Genomic DNA, 18,141 nt, shown 5'->3' with positions numbered 1-18,141 from the left:
ACATGGAGCTCATAAATGATGAAGTCCACAAGATCTTGTGCCAGAATGAGGACATTCACTCCATAATATTTTGCTAAGTTAAAACCGAAGGCAAGGCAGTAAACAACAAAAGTGTGTTTGTTGTCCGCGCGTCCCTCTCTGTGTGACCTGGATAAGTTGTGTGCCGGCTCTGAGCCTGCTGTTCTCAAGGGAGGGGCGAGTACCAGGGAGGGGTTTTGTGAGGTTTTACGTGAGATAATTAATGTCAAGCACCTGATATACCTGGCTGATGAATAAGTGTCTGAGGGAGAGGAGGTGTAAAGACAGAAAAGATGGATTTTGGTTGCCTCTGTTGGCTGCAAGGAAATTTTCAGGCACACACAAAAAGTGTTAGCCAAAGCACATGAACAGCTGTGTTCAGAACTCTGCACCATTAAATCATCTCCCAAAGCACTCCTGAAGTCTAAGAAAACCAACCATATTGCCAATTGAATGTTCACTAAAGTACCCTTGTTAATTTTCGTTATAATTTGTTCCATGTTAGAGTTAAGGATCTGTTCTGGGCAAAAAAGTATTTAGTACCGTGCTCATTTTATAACACTTGTGTGGCCAAAATCTTGGCTCCCTGTACACCGATGCCGAAATGAGATACAGAGACAGTTTTGGAGGAGAAAGAAAGGGTGGGTTTATCCTTTGCCGGGCAGAGAGGGGAACACAGCAGGCTAGCACCTCAAGAACTCTGCCCGCCTCCCTGGGAAATAGGGAGAGGTCTTATAGTCAGGGCTTGTGGCCAGGGGTACGCAATAAGGGTCAAGGCGGTAACAGTCCTGCATTCTTCTTCCTTCTGCAGAGTTTCAAAAGGGTGGGGTTGCTGACAGGATGAGGGTGTGTGCAGGGTCTCAGGTGGGTCAGCCTGCTAACCTTGATGAGCTTCTCTGGGCCCTTTAATCTCGCCTCAGGTGGTTTCCTGGCTGCTCCCGGCTTGATTTGCAACTGTTCGAATCTGCCCTTTGGAACTCAGGGAAGGTCATGGAGGCTGGAGTCTTGCCTGCAAGAAATGGGGAACAAAAAGGCCTCTGTGCCTGGGAGCCCCATAGGCCCCGCTCGGTTTCACATGGAGGCAATGTTCCCGTAATAGTAAAATCATTATAGGTTTTCTGTTGCAGCCTTTTTGCACGGTGTTGGTCAACACTTAGTACTTCTTGACACTGAACCCTTGATTGGGAAACAAACCCAATTCTAACATGTTTATAATTTGTTAAGTGTTTTCAAGGACTATTTTGAAGTCAAATGTGTAAGCCCCTTGTATCAGTTTGGCTTAAAGTAGTCACTGCTGTCATAGCGCTGCTCGAGGTGGTTTCTTCCCGAGACACCTGGACGTTTCCCAGGTGTTAGTGCCTGTAACTTGTCAAGCTTTGCCTTCAGCCCATTCACATTAGACTCAAGAATAAAGCTCATCTATCACTTACCTTTCACTTGGGAAGAATTGGCACAATCAGTTACAAACAAAATCTTTGGCAAGATAAACACTAGAATAGTTAAGCGATATTGACATTGGAAACCAAAATCATGAGAGAGTGCGAAATAGTATGCCATATTTTATGTGCCATCTTGCAACCTTTTCAACTTCCAGGACAGGGGTGCGTGTGTGCGTGTGTGTGTGTGTGTGTGTGTGTGTGTGTGTGTGTGTTTTACACTATAACTTGTAATAAGATTTTTGGTGATTGCCAGGATAATATTACCAACTGAAGCAAGCTTTTCATCAATGATGCTTGCGGTATATACCACAGGGGTACAAGAAGAAAATATTAGCGCTTCTTGATTTTATCTGATACTTCACATTTCTACTTTTATCTGTTTAATGATGCACATAATTAAGATAAATAGATACTTCGTCATATATTAAGGAGAGTAGCTGCTTAAAAGCAAATTTTTATATGAGTGTGTAATCAGAAATGTTCAAAGACCACTCCAGTAGACACTGAAGGGGAGAGACTCATTCATTGATTCGAGGTCATTTATCAGAAGAAAAAAACATGTAGAAGAAAGGAAAAATATTTTACTATAGTATATATTTTATATTTTAATTAAATATTTTTATATTAAGCTTCATATTGCTTCAGTGCTGTTTGAGGGGCTTAAACTATTTTTTTTTGGCTGCGTTGCGTCTTCATTGCTGTGCACGAGCTTTCTCTAGTTGTGGCGAGCGGGGGCTACTCTTCATTTTGGTGTGCGGGCTTCTCATTGCGGTGGTTTCTCTTGTTGTGGAGCACAGGCTTCAGTAGTTGCGGCATGTGGGCTCAGTAGCTGTGGCTCAGGGGCTCTAAAGCGCAGGCTCAGTAGTTGTGGCGCACAGACTTCGTTGCTCCGCGGCATGTGGGATCTTCCTGGACCGGGTATCGAACCCATGTCCCCTGCATTGGCAGGCGGATTCTTAAGCATTGCGCCACCAGGGAAGTCCCTTAAACTATTTTTTATAGTTTCATTTGTGTCCTTTCATGTTATTCACCCTCATTAATACTGTGCGTAACGATAGAAGACAAAGAGCGTGAGTGTTGTTTACTGATGCCCTAGCATTTCATTGCTAGGGCATCATACACTTAACAGGAGTATTTTGTTGCCTGTGTCTTACTTTCATCATCATGTTAATGAGTTGTCATTAGCTTTATTGAGATAATTGAGTATGTAATCATTTTAAGGGTTTATGTGTAATATATGAATACTTGGATTGGGCTTGTAGAATAAGGTAGTAAAAAACTTCCTCTTCAAAGGGTGATGTGAATTACTTTTGCCTTAGGCTGATCTTGAAAGAAACCTCTCTTGATGGTCTCCCTTGAAGAAGTAATTGACCTTGGCTAGGTCCAAGGTAGAGTATATTTTACTAACCTTACTCTAATGTGTCAAAAGAAAAATTGTGATAGGTGGAACAGAGTTTTAGTAAAATTGAGATGTTATGATATTAACAAGAATTATATTAATTCAAGTTGTATTTTCCTTTCAGTTCGCAGGAAGATGAAAGACCTATGTCACCTTTCTATTTGAGGTACTTATTTGATTTTTATTGGTCTGTTACAGGGAATTGGGGAGGGTTAAGGCTTCTTTGGGTTTATTTGCCCACGTTAATTCTTTTCAATAAAATATTCTGTGCTGTGGCCAGACTAAGCTTATTGGAATCCTTCAGCATAATGTTCATGCCATATTTTTCTTCTCTTTTGTTTAAGAAATCTTAGAACAAATTTTAACGTAGTTGAAAGACTAAAATAAGATATTTAGTTTTAAATTCAAAGATGTCAAGCTAGCCATTTGAATTTCAAAATCTGCCTAATGATTAGGCTGTAACCTAAATTTTAAAATCTCTGCTCTACACATACATGCAGGTGGGGCGGGTTCTGAGCCTAAGGCTCACTTGCTGAAGGAGTCTTGGGTTACGTTAGGTCATTTTCTAGATAGTAGTGAGGCGTGAAACTAATATTCAGCAAGTTCTTAGAGTTCAGGATTATTTTCTAAAGTTTATAAAGCCAGAACGACAACTCTTAAAACAGGTAAGTTTACATCAAAGTAGATGTTAGATGAGATCACTTCCCTCCAGACTAAGAGGTTGTTGTTTTGATGTGATTTTCAGTGAACCACCCCACTCAGGTATCAGTAATAACCTAGAACCAGGCTTTTCTTACTTGCTGCATTTCTTTCCTCACTACCTACCCACTTCAGAGGCTTAGAAACTATATTTGAAAGTAGTATATGCGGAAGCAGCCGCATAGCACAGGGAGATCAGCTCGATGCTTTGTGACCACCTAGAGGGGTGGGATAGGGAGGGTGGGAGGGAGACGCAAGAGGGAAGAGATATGGGGATATATGTATACGTATAGCTGATTCACTTTGTTGTAAAGCAGAAACTAACACACCATCGTAAAGCAATTATACTCCAATAAAGATGTTAAAAAAAAAAAAAGCAGTGTCAGGGTATCACATAAATATTGTGTTTGTTTTTGAGTCTGATTTGTTGCAATAGTCTCAGTGTTAGATTTAGACTTTAATTCAACCAGCACAGTTCCGAAATGTGTCATAGGGCGTCAGGCTTGGCCAAGTAACTGGTTTGCAGTAAGTGCTCTGCCCTTTAGCTACTTGAAGCTTGTTGCGTAATCACTTTGTGGCAAGGCAGGGAACATCTGAGGTTTCAGTTTGAGACAACATGGTGGTCCGTTTGATTCGACCTGGTTTCCTGCCAACCAGATCAGCACATTCTGGTTCATAGGCTATCTTGACTGTGCAATTACTGTAAACCCATGAGGATGTTCTTGCTGGGTACACAGTGATGCTAGTATTCATTATGTAAATACACACAGTAATATCAGACAAATGATTATCATATATTAATGGAAATTAAGTTTTACACAGTACAGAAGACTCCAGCACCAGATCATGACAACTAATGAAAACTACTCTCTGAATGTCTTAGTTTTATTACTCTGGGTAGCATCAATCTATGTTTTATATAGTATTGAATTTTTTTTTTTTTTTTACTACTGTTTTAAAAAGCAGATAGGGAAAATGGACTTATAAGTTGTAAGTCCTCAAATACACATAATTGTGTTTTAGAGTGTAAATTTTGTAATTATCTAGAGTAATTCTGTAGTCTTGAAAAAAAATGCTGTACTTCCAAAATGAAAGCAAAAAAATGTAAAGAAAATTAGTATATTTACTGAACTCTCGATAGAAGCTATTTGACCTTTCAGTGTTAAGAGTCATAAAAACTAAAATATGATCAAAGTAAGGGAGAAAATGAATGTGCGTACTAGCCCACATTTACAGTAGTGGTAAAGTTGCAGAAAAAGGAAAAGTTACCAGCAGGCATTCTTTTCATGTGAGGGCAATTTAAACTAAGTGGAGATATTTCATAAAGGTAAAACTTGTAATTATTTGGCCTGAAATTAAAAATTTCAAATGTTTCTTTTTCTGAATAACATTACATGATAATCTTAAAAATTATGTAAGAATTAGGTTGATACAAGTTAATTTAGCTTTTTTTCTTATCCATTTGACATGAAATAGGGAGAATCTATTGATAAAACATGAACTGTTTTTTTTTTAATTATTTGCATGGCTGGTTTGAGATTGACTTTTCTTGAGTTAATCTAGCGTACAGAATTCAAGTAGAAAAAGGAAAACATGATTGTTAATTATGACTAAGTTCTAGATTTTGGGACTAGAAACAGAAACATGTCCACTGATAATTTAATTTATAAATCAGTGTGCTTTTTTTTTTTTTGCACTACCTCTAGTAAGAGCAAATGAGTGCTTAAACATTTTAAATAAATTTTTGTAATGTCCTTGTCTTCTATTCCTTTCCCTCCAACTTTATTACAATTCCTTTGCTGCAGTGTTAGAAAAGGGGAGTCATTACATGACTAATGAATTTCATAATGATTTATCAACATGATGAAAAACTACATTGGCTCTTTTAAATCCAAAATAATTTTTTCTGTGCCTTTGAAAAGTAAAAAATGATTGGTAGTGGCAAAATGGTATCTTCCCTGGCTAAAGATACTGAGTACTAAATATTATGTATTGACAGTGTTAATTGGTCAGGTTTTTCAGGGGAGGAAAGGCCCAATCGACGCAAGAGGGAAGAGATATGGGGATATATGTATACGTATAGCTGATTCACTTTGTTGTAAAGCAGAAACTAACACACCATCGTAAAGCAATTATACTCCAATAAAGATGTTAAAAAAAAAAAAAGCAGTGTCAGGGTATCACATAAATATTGTGTTTGTTTTTGAGTCTGATTTGTTGCAATAGTCTCAGTGTTAGATTTAGACTTTAATTCAACCAGCACAGTTCCGAAATGTGTCATAGGGCGTCAGGCTTGGCCAAGTAACTGGTTTGCAGTAAGTGCTCTGCCCTTTAGCTACTTGAAGCTTGTTGCGTAATCACTTTGTGGCAAGGCAGGGAACATCTGAGGTTTCAGTTTGAGACAACATGGTGGTCCGTTTGATTCGACCTGGTTTCCTGCCAACCAGATCAGCACATTCTGGTTCATAGGCTATCTTGACTGTGCAATTACTGTAAACCCATGAGGATGTTCTTGCTGGGTACACAGTGATGCTAGTATTCATTATGTAAATACACACAGTAATATCAGACAAATGATTATCATATATTAATGGAAATTAAGTTTTACACAGTACAGAAGACTCCAGCACCAGATCATGACAACTAATGAAAACTACTCTCTGAATGTCTTAGTTTTATTACTCTGGGTAGCATCAATCTATGTTTTATATAGTATTGAATTTTTTTTTTTTTTTTACTACTGTTTTAAAAAGCAGATAGGGAAAATGGACTTATAAGTTGTAAGTCCTCAAATACACATAATTGTGTTTTAGAGTGTAAATTTTGTAATTATCTAGAGTAATTCTGTAGTCTTGAAAAAAAATGCTGTACTTCCAAAATGAAAGCAAAAAAATGTAAAGAAAATTAGTATATTTACTGAACTCTCGATAGAAGCTATTTGACCTTTCAGTGTTAAGAGTCATAAAAACTAAAATATGATCAAAGTAAGGGAGAAAATGAATGTGCGTACTAGCCCACATTTACAGTAGTGGTAAAGTTGCAGAAAAAGGAAAAGTTACCAGCAGGCATTCTTTTCATGTGAGGGCAATTTAAACTAAGTGGAGATATTTCATAAAGGTAAAACTTGTAATTATTTGGCCTGAAATTAAAAATTTCAAATGTTTCTTTTTCTGAATAACATTACATGATAATCTTAAAAATTATGTAAGAATTAGGTTGATACAAGTTAATTTAGCTTTTTTTCTTATCCATTTGACATGAAATAGGGAGAATCTATTGATAAAACATGAACTGTTTTTTTTTTAATTATTTGCATGGCTGGTTTGAGATTGACTTTTCTTGAGTTAATCTAGCGTACAGAATTCAAGTAGAAAAAGGAAAACATGATTGTTAATTATGACTAAGTTCTAGATTTTGGGACTAGAAACAGAAACATGTCCACTGATAATTTAATTTATAAATCAGTGTGCTTTTTTTTTTTTTGCACTACCTCTAGTAAGAGCAAATGAGTGCTTAAACATTTTAAATAAATTTTTGTAATGTCCTTGTCTTCTATTCCTTTCCCTCCAACTTTATTACAATTCCTTTGCTGCAGTGTTAGAAAAGGGGAGTCATTACATGACTAATGAATTTCATAATGATTTATCAACATGATGAAAAACTACATTGGCTCTTTTAAATCCAAAATAATTTTTTCTGTGCCTTTGAAAAGTAAAAAATGATTGGTAGTGGCAAAATGGTATCTTCCCTGGCTAAAGATACTGAGTACTAAATATTATGTATTGACAGTGTTAATTGGTCAGGTTTTTCAGGGGAGGAAAGGCCCAATCAAGAGATGAGACACATCTGAGGTGGGTATTCACCAGAAGTAGATTCAGCCACAAGCAGCCAGGCAGAGGGGATGGGGTATTTAACGGAGGGGTATTCCGTTTTGTGGTTTGTTCTGAGAGGTCCGACATAAGGTAGAGTGGCAAATCCCAGTGGCTGCAAGTTTGGGAGTGGGCAGTCTTCAGGTAGACCAAATCAAAACAGAGAGAAGACGAGGGCAAAGCAGGCCTCCCATTTCAGAGGAAGGAGAATAGCTGCTCTGTAAAGGAACTCAGACACAGTAGATCAGACAGGCATCCAGCAATTGGAATGGAGACAAGGTGCATTATTTGTAACAGCAAGAGAGGGTCTGTGTCTGGAGTAGAGATGGAGAGCATACCGAGAGGCTGCAGTGCACCAGTGGAGGTGCCGGGACCTTCCTGTGGCTGGGGGTAGGGAGAGAGGAACAGAGAACAGAGACCGAGGACAGGAACAGAGACCGAGAGGGGCCATTTCTGTCATTACCTTGCTCCACCGTTCACCCTGTAGAATCGCGGTTTCTGTGATTGCTATTCTGACATCTACGGCTGAACCACGTGTTAGTCTGCTGTACGTTTCCACTGCCTTCAGGCCTTTCTGTAGTAAGGTAGGCCTCTTATAAATAGACATGCACTCAGACGTTCTCATTCCAGATGAATAGTCTTCTGTGATAAGAACTCTGTCTTCTTTCATTCCAGTACTTCTCCAACCTAACCTAATTCACCATAGAGCCATTTGTCCTTTTTTGCAAAGGGAAGAAATAGTAGCTACAAATCTACACCTGCCACCATCCCATGTGACAAGTTTATTGCAGCTACAGTAGCTCAAACAGTAGGCGTCATTGTTCCGCAGATGCTCATGAGAGATTACCCCCCCCGCCCCCCCGTTGAAGTGATTACGGGAATGAAAGGGAAGGACCGGTTATACCAAACCCTCAGTGAGATTGCCACAAATAAACACGAACCTGCACGCTAAGGGTGCAGAACATGCCTGGCAAAGATGCCCACACCCTGGCCTCTTTCCTAGTCTAGGCTGGGATCCCAGAGAAGGAGCCCCTACCTCAAGTGCTCAGATTAGTGTGAAAGCAGCTTGCAGTAGGTGTTCTTCTGGGCCACATGCAGCCTCTTGTCTGAATTCTTTTGGTGACGTCCAGTCAGGTCTGGTTGGGATCTGTTGCTAGTTCTCCTTCTGTTTATCTAAGTCTTCAGTGTTGCCAAGCCCAGGTTTTGATCTCTGTGGTTATTTCCACGGGGAGTAGGGTTCTTGATCTCCACTTTGTATTCCTCCTCATCTCTACCTGCTCCTGTCTCCCCACACCACCTTCACCTTCCGTGTGGCCAGGGTCAGGTCCTGTCCTCATCCTATCCCATCTAACTTAGACCCATGAATTCCTTCTTTACGAATACCTAAATTTTACATATACCTAGCACCCGTCTTTGCCTGCGCTTTATGAAAATCCTGACTATATGCTTCAGGGACTGCATACCTATAACCAGTTTTATTCACTGGGCTCTAGACAACTCACCTGGCCTCTGAGTAGTGTCTCATTCCTTACCTAACACTTGTCTTCTAGCATCTGCACTGATCCTCTTGTTTTCCCCTTCTCATTTTGTGCTTCACTGAAACCTTGAAATTAAGTCTTTATCAATTTCAGCCCAAGTTTTAATACTCATCATGCAAACTGAAGCTAAATTACTATTTTAGCAGATTTGGAATCGCTTAGGGTCAGTTTCAGTATTTCATATGGTTTCTTTTTTTTTTAATTGGAGTATAATTGCTTTACAATATCGTGTTAGTTTCTGCTGTACGATGAAGTGAATCAGCTATATGTATACCTATATCCCCTCCCTCTTAGACCTCCCTCCCACCCCCTCATATGTTTTCTAATTTTCCTGAATCAGGAACATCAATTAGATTTATTTCTAAATTAGCTGTTTGGCACACAAACTCATTCTTTAGGATTTTATTAACTTTTTATTCTTAGACTCCAGGAAGCATCAATTTTATGAAAGTCTTTTAACTGCAGAATTTGGGTTGAAGAAAAAATTTAGCTTTGGATAAATTCAGATTTAGATAGATACTAGATGGGATCTGGAAATTATATCATACCACTCTTAACTTGATACGTAGAAAAATTATTTCTAACTCATCTTTAGATAGCTTTTTGGGGATTACCTTTCCAAACAACTTGTGCTAGAATTTCTGTTTGTTATTTGGCGGGGGGTAGTAGTATTAAATTTTTAATAGTTTATTTTTCTCCTTAAGCATAGTGTATGTTTTCTAAATTATCATTTTGAGGTAAAAAGCTCTTATTATCAGATGGGATAGTTTGGAGAAGTGTATCATACCACACATTGTGTTTGTTTATAAGCCTGTTTCAGGCTACTAACTAAAAAGTAGAACAAATAAGCAGGCTGTTTATTTAATTATCTACGTGATTTTTTTTTTCCCAAGATGATAAAGTCAGCTAGATATTTTGGGTGTCTTTAGACACAGATAACTATATATTTAAATCGTTTTTACCTTGTCCTTTTTGACTACAACAGTATTTCTAAACTGAGGAGGTACATCACCTCTGCTTATGGAGCTCTTTTTTCTTTTTTTCTTGGTGGTAATATGTAAATAAAATAAAATTGGCCATTTAAACAGCTTTAAATTATTTTTCAATTGCAATAAAATACACATAATATAAAATTTACCACCTTAAACATTTTTAAGTACATTTCCACTAGTAATGCACAAGAGTCCTGTTTTTCTACATACTTGTCAACATTTGTTATTTTTCTGTTTTTTGATAATACTATCTTAATGGTATGAAGTATATGGAGCTCATTAAAGATGCCTGGGTCTCACTGGCCAAGATTCTGAGTCTCAAGTGGGCTGGGTGTCCATATTTTCAAAAAGTGTCACAGAACAGTCTTTTCAACAAATAATGCTGGGAAAACCGGATATACACATGCAGAAGCATGAAGTTGAACCCTTACCTAATGAACCCTTACCTAACACCATATACAAAAATTAACTCACAGTAGATCACAGATCTACATATAAGAGCTAAAACTACAAAATTCTTAGAAGAAAACATTGGGCAAAAGCTCCATGACATTGGATTTGGCAATGATTTCCTGGGTGTGACACCAAAGGCACAGGAAACAAAAGGAAAAAAATAGATAAATTGGACTTGTTTAAATTTTTTAAAATTTTGTGATCAAAAAAATAACACTATCAAGAGAAGAAAAAGGCAACTCACAAAATGGGGGGAAATATTTGCAAATCATATATCTGATAAGGGATTAATATCTAGAACAGATAGAGAACTCCTAAAACTCAACAAAAAACAAATACAACACAATTTTAAAAATGGGCAAAAGACTTGAATTGGCATTTCTCCAGAGAACACATACAAATGGCCAATAAGCACATGAAAAGTTGCTCCACATCACTAATCATCAGGGAGATACAAATCAAAACTACGATGAGACACTACCTCATACCCAGTAGGATGGCTACTATGATAATAATAATAACAAGTATTGGTAAAGATGACAAGAAATTGAATCACTTGTGCATTCCTGGTTGAAACGTAAAATGTTGCAGCCACTAGCAAAGTTAGTAAAGGTGGTTCCTCAAAAAATTAAACTTAGAATTACCGTATGATCCAGGAGTTCCATTTCTGGGTATATACTCAAAAGAATTGAAAGTAGGGTCCCAAAGAGATGTTTGCGCACCCATGGTCATAATAGCGTTATTCACAATAGCCAAAAGATGGAAGCAACCCAAATGTTCATCAGTGGATGAATGGATAAACAAAATGCAGACTATACAGTGGAGGATTATTCCGCCTTTAAAAAGGAAAGAACTTTTAACACATACACAACATGGATGAACCTTGAGGACATTTATACTAAGTGAAATAAGCCAATAACAAAAAGACAAATACTGTAAGATTCCACTTATATGAAGTACCTAATGCAGTCAAATTCATAGGGACATAAAATAGAAGGGTGGTTGCCAGGGGCTGGGGGAAAGGGGAGATTCAGGAGTCACTGTTTAAGAATAGGAATTTCAGTTTCACAAGATGAAAAGAGTTCTGGAGATGAATGATGGTGAGGGCTGCACAGCAATGTGAATGTCCTTAATGCCACTGGATGTACACTTAAATATGGTTAAGACGGTAAATTTTATATTATGTGTATTTCACCACAATAAAAAAGTTTGAGGGAAAAAGTGTCATAATGTGATGCACACCCTTGGCTGAAAATCACTGAACCAGACCAAGAGTATAATTATTTTATACTGAAGAATGGTTATAAACTTTACTACTGTTTATCATACCATTCTTTAGGGATTCAATATTGAGTTCTTGACATCTGAGAATCATTAGTTATATTTTTTGCATAGTACGAGAGAAGTACAGATTCTGAGTTTAATTCTATCAATGTTAATTAAAATATTAAACATATATTTAGGCTATACTGAGAAACAAAGATAAATTATATAAAGTTTTATATTTTTATGCTTCTCTTCATATCTTCCCTCAGCACGAAAAAGCAAAGGAAAAATTTACTTGTAGAAGATGATGCCTTTGTAGCCATTCTGTCTAGATCTCTTACTGCTTCATTTTTCATTCTCCCTGCCTCCCTATAGACTTCTGTTTATAAGAACTTAAGATTTTAATAAAATGTAAACCTCTAGGTTAAAAGCAGACTAGCTTTGTCTGATATAACTACTCCCAGCTTCCCATTTAAATTCTAATGATAATGTAAAAGACAAAAACTAGAGACAATTTTATAACAATGATGAAGAAAACTGTAGGGGCTTCCCTGGTGGCACAGTGGTTAAAAGTCCACCTGCCAATGCAGGGGACACAGGTTTGAGCCCTGGGCCAGGAAGATCCCACATGCCACGGAGCAGCTAAGCCCGTGTGCCACAACTACTGAGGCTGCGCTCTAGAGCCTGCGAGCCACAACTACTGAGCCCACGTGCCACAACTACTGAAGCCCACATGCCTAGAGCCTGTTCTCCGCTACAAGAGAAGCCACCACCATGAGAAGCCCACGCACTGCAACGAAGAGTAGCCCCCGCTCGCCGCAACTAGAGAAAAGCCTGCGCACAGCAACAGAGACCCAACGCGGCCAAAAGTAAATAAGTAAATAAATTTATTTTAAAAAAATAAAAAGAAGCAAACTGTAAGTCAAAGGCAGCGTCATCAATGGAGATGAACTGAGAAACATATTTTCGCCTTGCAGGCTTCATGTTTCACCATCTAAACAACATAGTGACCGCAAGAGAGAGGAAGGCAAAAAAAAACTGACTTGGATTCCTTCCAGTGTCTACTGCACTGACCAGAAAAGCAAGTGACATTCCCCCAACTGAGCAGAAACTTATTTTCTGAACCATCCAGAGCTGAGTTGTGTATTCTTTTTCACCTCCCATTTATAGACTAGAACATTAAGTACACAAAACAGTGGAGAGGAGGAGGTATCCCCCTGGGATGCTCAGTTACCTAACAAAGGCATCTGAGAAAGGGATAAAGGCAGGAAGATTATTGGATTTAATGCATGCTTTCAAGTGTACACTGCACAAAGACAAACTACAAATTTGTTTCTGATTCTACAGCTTAATCATAAATTGGACTAAACAGCAAGTCCACTCAAGTATGCATTGTAGATTGTTCAAGGGCAGAGTCGTATCCTGGCTTTTAAAGTCTAAATCCAAGAGGGGGCATCTGCCTGTGACCAGGCGACAATGAAATAAACTCAGAACAGTATACCCAGCCAGGTTTTTGATAATGGCTCTGCCTGAATTGATTGTTCCCCCTTATGAACCCCAAAACACAAAGAACAATTTGGGACCTATAAAGAGAAATTACAAACTAGGGGAAAGGATGACTTGCTCTGAGGACTCAGAGTAGAAACAGATTTCAGAAAACTGTCTTTTGTATGATTCAGAGGAAAACTTGAGAAGTAAGATGTGCTGATCATCTCCCAAAACGCTCAAGGACATAACCAACCTCTTTGAAGTATGAGTAGGAACCTGTAAGGAGAGAATAAGTTGAGAATTAAAAGGCTAGAGACACACAAGAACAACTGAAATGAGGGAAAGAGAAGCCTAGAAACATATTTGCAGAGATTTTTAAAACTTTGGAAAGCAGTAAAGAGCAGAAAGTATTTAAAATAAATCAAGTACATGATGAGAGAGAAACTTGAGAAGCTCTTCCAAAATGAAAAGGGTAAAGAAAAAGCTGTGAGAGAAATAATGTTAGATATGAAAGTCAGAGATGAGAAAGCCAACCTGAAAATTATGATTCTAAGGAGGAAACCATACTAATAGAAATAGAAGTAGAAATCAGTGTTAATATATACCCAGCTAATTGAGAGGTGAATCCCCCCAAATATTTTTTTAATTAAGAAGTAGAAACCTGATTATAATTATTAGTGGAGGGCCAAAGAAAGTAATGAAATTCTAAATTTCTTATCTTGCATGGAAGGTAGGAGAGTAGAAGCAGGCGTCAAGCATTTCAGGGGTTTTTTCTGGTGGTTTGTTTTTTGGGTTTTTGTTTCAGTTTTAATAGTTACAGATGTGTGGGTTGGAGAGGCAACAACTAGTAGAATTGTGCATAGGATCCCTATATCCCAAATCACCTCAGAAGATAAGAGCAAAGACAGAAATCAAAGGAAAAGGAAGCTACAAAATTATAAAACATAAAACTAGAACAAATGTATCAGCTATGACAATAAGTGTAAATGGATTAAATTCTTTGATAAAAGCTAAAAATACTTTTTAAAAAATGACTGCTTGAAATATGTTTTACTCAAAAGAGCTATGCCTAAAACAAAATAGCACAGAAAGGTTAATAATATAGGATTTATCTCTGATAAATATGAACAAAAAGAAAGCAGAGATAGCAATATCAATACCAGAACAACTAGAGTTTAAAGCTAAATCCATTAAACAGGACAAACCTAGACTTACTGTATTGGGTAAAATCCATACTAAAAATATAAAGGTTAAAATAATAAGTTTGTATAAACTAGCATTGTATCAAATCATATAAATTTAAACCCTTAAGTTAATAAGGATAAACATGCAAACACATTTGAAGTAGAGAACTTATGTATACCACAATATGTCTATAACAAAAAAAAATTATAAAATAAATAGCACTGAGAATTTAATAAAATTAATAAGATTTAAAATATAGGAGCATCACATACACTAAACTTTACAACCTACAAATAGGGCTTAAGCATTCCTGCTACTTTCTAAAAGATTACTCAGCTATCTCTAAAAGTTCTTGAAGAGTAGAAATATTAAGTCATGTCTTCTAACCACAGTGTAATTAATAACAAAAAATTTCCAATCAACCAACGAAAACTCTCCTAAAGGGAGGAAGAAATTCAAATAGGAAATAAAAACAGACTATTTGGAAGAAAAAGAGGAAAAGTACATATCAAAATTTGTGGAATGAGATCTAAGCTCTTTTTTTTTTTTTTTGCGGTACGCGGGCCTCTCACTGCTGTGGCCTCTCCCGTCGTGGGGCACAGGCTCCGGATACGCAGGCTCAGCGGCCATGGCCTACGAGCCCAGCCGCTCCACGGCATGTGGGATCTTCCCAGACTGGGACACGAACCCGTGTCCCCTGCATCGGCAGGCGGACTCTCAACCACTGCACCACCAGGGAAGCCCAATCTAAGCTCTTTTTAAGAGGTAACTTCACCTTCTTAAAAAGATTGAAAGTAAACGAGCCACACATTCAGAATAAGAAGTTATAAAAAGGAAGAAAAGCAACTTCTTGGAAACCCGAAAGGATTCAATAATAATAGAAAACATAAAAATAGCAGAACTCATGTCTGAATCCAGGAACTCATTCTTTGAGAGTAAAAATGAAAATAATAAAAAAGAAAACCTCTGGTAAACTTAAGAAAAAAAAAGGGACAATACTAATAATCAGAAGTGAAGTTTGCTGTGAGGGATATAGTAGTTTTTAAAAGGTTATAGAATACTTCATGCAATTTTATGCTAATAAACATGAAAACCTAGATGAAATAAAAGGTTTTCTGGAAAGCATAAATTTTGAGAAGAAATTTCCATGTGACTGCAAAAAGTACTTTTAATAATCTGTTCTAATTCTAAGAAAAGAAATAGATGTGTAGCCAAAGATTTATGTGAATAGCAGCATTATTTGAGAATAAGGATTATGTTTTTATTAAGGACATATCTGAAGCCAGATTACATGAGATGGAATCAGAGCTGTGTAAACTTGAGTGAGATACTAAACCTCTCGGAACCTCAGTTTCCTCATCTATAAATGGGTATAGTATATATAGTCACCTCTCCATTTCATTTCTTAATTTTGCTTTATAAAGACCTTAGTTAGTCTAAAAACTAAAATAAACCTCTGAATTTCTTTTTATGCAAAACATTCTAAATATATGAAACTAATAACTCCCATAATTAGGGCCCAAAAGAAGCTGTACAAGATGTATTTTGACATTTTGATGGGCTCAGTTTAATTTGTTAGAAAATATTTAATACAGTATCAAGATATAGGAATGAAGAATAATTCGTTTCTTCAAATCAGTCCTAATACTTGAAGGAATAGTATTTGTGAGTTTCGATAAAAATATGTGGGGATAAATATTTTTCGTCAAAATCTAAATACCTATAAATGCTCCCTAAAATTTCTGCATGTGATAATCATAACTAAAAGTTAAAGCAAAGTGAATAAATATTGAGGACTGAGTGTATTTGTTTTATGGCACTGTAGAGAATCGAACTAAAATCATGACAATGTTTTAATTTACAAATTCATTATACAGTTACAAGGAAATAGTGGTGCGGTCATCTTATAATGTGGACACTGTGTATCAACTTTTAGTATTTTAAGATGATACTAAAAATACCATATTCTGTTTAATAGACAATTAAGAGTTTCATTCTGGTTTGATGATTAGTTACTGGATCCTCATCCTTAGGCTTAAACAAACATCACATAATTGTCTTTTAAATTCTTACTCATTAAAAAAATTGAATGTAAATATTATCTTCTAGAGAAAAAGGATAATTCTGTTAGACCTAATGGTTCCTACTAAAACAATATTTTACTGGCAGCATTTTATACACCACTGAAAAGAGAATATACTGAAGTAAGAGAACAGACGGAAAAAAGAGAACACGTCGTTCTTCAAGATGTCTGGTTTCGGTAGATTTGAAAGATTTCTTTATTTCAAATCAAGAGAGCTAATGAGAGAATCACTTGTCAACAGGCATTCTATGCATCTTATCACATGCAAATTTTATAGACTCATATTGCTGAGCATGATCACTTTATGGAAATGTTTTGCTAATAGAAATAAAGACTAAATATATTTAACTCTGTTATAGAATATATTTCAGAGTAGGCTTCGAATCCGTTTTGAATGACTGTACCAGGAGAACGTTCATTTGCAACATCACTTAAGTAGGCTTGGGTAATGAGATTAACCATAATGCTGAGTCTGCCTATTTATTTTAGTTTTGAATACTTGCTTTATCAACATTAGGAAATGAATTCTTCCATATTCAGGTGTTTACACTGCGTAAGGAAGAGATTTTCTTAGCAAATCAGTCAAGTGCTCTGAAAAAAAATTCATTATTCTTAGTTCTCTGCAGGGGATAGAAAACAAGCTACATGTAGATGAAGAAAATCATTATCTTTCACTCTAGCGTATGTGCTTCTTGTCTTTTTGTTAGTGTCTTAACATTTATCTCCATGAGCTGACTATAGCAGTGGAAGCAGGCCCTATTTCTGACCTGCAATATTCTTAGAAATCTTGGTATGGATGAATTGTTAGGCACATCCCACAGGAACTATGGAGGTGATCGGATACCTGACCAAAGCCATTTTGGTATCTGATAAACCCTATGACTATGACTGACACTGCCATAAAACTAAATATGCAGTTATAACCTTGTGTAGTGATTTAAACTTTAGGGCAATGAACTTGAAACCGAGATAGTCATAAACTTTTAGAGCTAAAAGAAAATCACAGAGATCATGAACCAGGCTTTCATTTTCTGTATGAAGAAACCAACCCAAAGCAGCCAAGCTAACCAACAATCTGACTGATTGCAGCTAATTAACTGCAGAGCCAAGACCAGAACTTCACTTTTCTGATTCCCAACACGAAACATTCTCTTTTCAGAGTACTTTCTTTAGGCCCCTCGGAGCTGGAATGCCACTCTTGGGAGCTTCGGAGGCTGCAGAGCCGTAGGTGGCGGCGGCCTGGGAGGTCCGGGCGCTGTGACCAGGCCGCGGTCGCTCGTCTCTTCCTCTCTCTGGCCACCTCCTGTCTCGAAAATAACTTTTTTACTCTAAAGAAAGGAGAAAAAGCATAGCCGTCCGCCCCTCCCTCCCTCTCAGCCCTCTGACCTGTGAGGGAGCCCGGGCCGACCCCGCGCATCCCTCCTGCACCCGGACCAACACCATGATAGGCGACATGGCCGTCAACGAGGCCTTCATCTCCAGGTTCCTCCGCATCAAGGGGCTCACGAGCGAGCGACAGCTGCAGTCCTTCCGCCAGAGCCCGCAGGAGTTGCTGGCAGAACATTAGAAACATCACTGGTTCCCAGAAAAGCCCTGCAAGGGATCGGGTTACCGTTGTATTCGCATCAACCATAAAAAGGATCCTCTCAGGGCTTCCCTGGTGGCGCAGTGGTTGAGAGTCCGCCTGCCGATGCAGGGGACGTGGGTTCGGG

At 37.6% G+C, this 18,141-nt stretch overlaps 1 protein-coding gene across 14 annotated transcripts in view; it reads left to right on the top strand.

Annotated features, from left to right (window-relative positions):
- Nucleotides 1-18,141, top strand: part of FAM13A (family with sequence similarity 13 member A) — a 381,052-nt gene that overhangs the window by 250,016 nt on the left and 112,895 nt on the right. For all 14 annotated transcript variants that reach the window (XR_003680461.2, XR_008617746.1, XR_008617749.1 and 11 more), the window contains one exon: nucleotides 2,981-3,022. Coding sequence is in view for 6 of the 14 variants with exons in the window: in XM_028491594.2 (XP_028347395.1) it covers nucleotides 2,981-3,022 (42 nt within the window). In the remaining 8 variants the exon portion in view is untranslated. The remainder of the gene's footprint in view (nucleotides 1-2,980; nucleotides 3,023-18,141) is intronic.

The sequence above is a fragment of the Physeter macrocephalus genome, chromosome 7 (assembly GCF_002837175.3).
Source record: "Physeter macrocephalus isolate SW-GA chromosome 7, ASM283717v5, whole genome shotgun sequence".
NCBI classification, from domain to species: Eukaryota; Metazoa; Chordata; class Mammalia; order Artiodactyla; family Physeteridae; genus Physeter; species Physeter macrocephalus.
The sequence above is the reverse complement of the archived record's forward strand: the minus strand, read 5'-3'. Positions and strand labels throughout refer to the sequence as shown.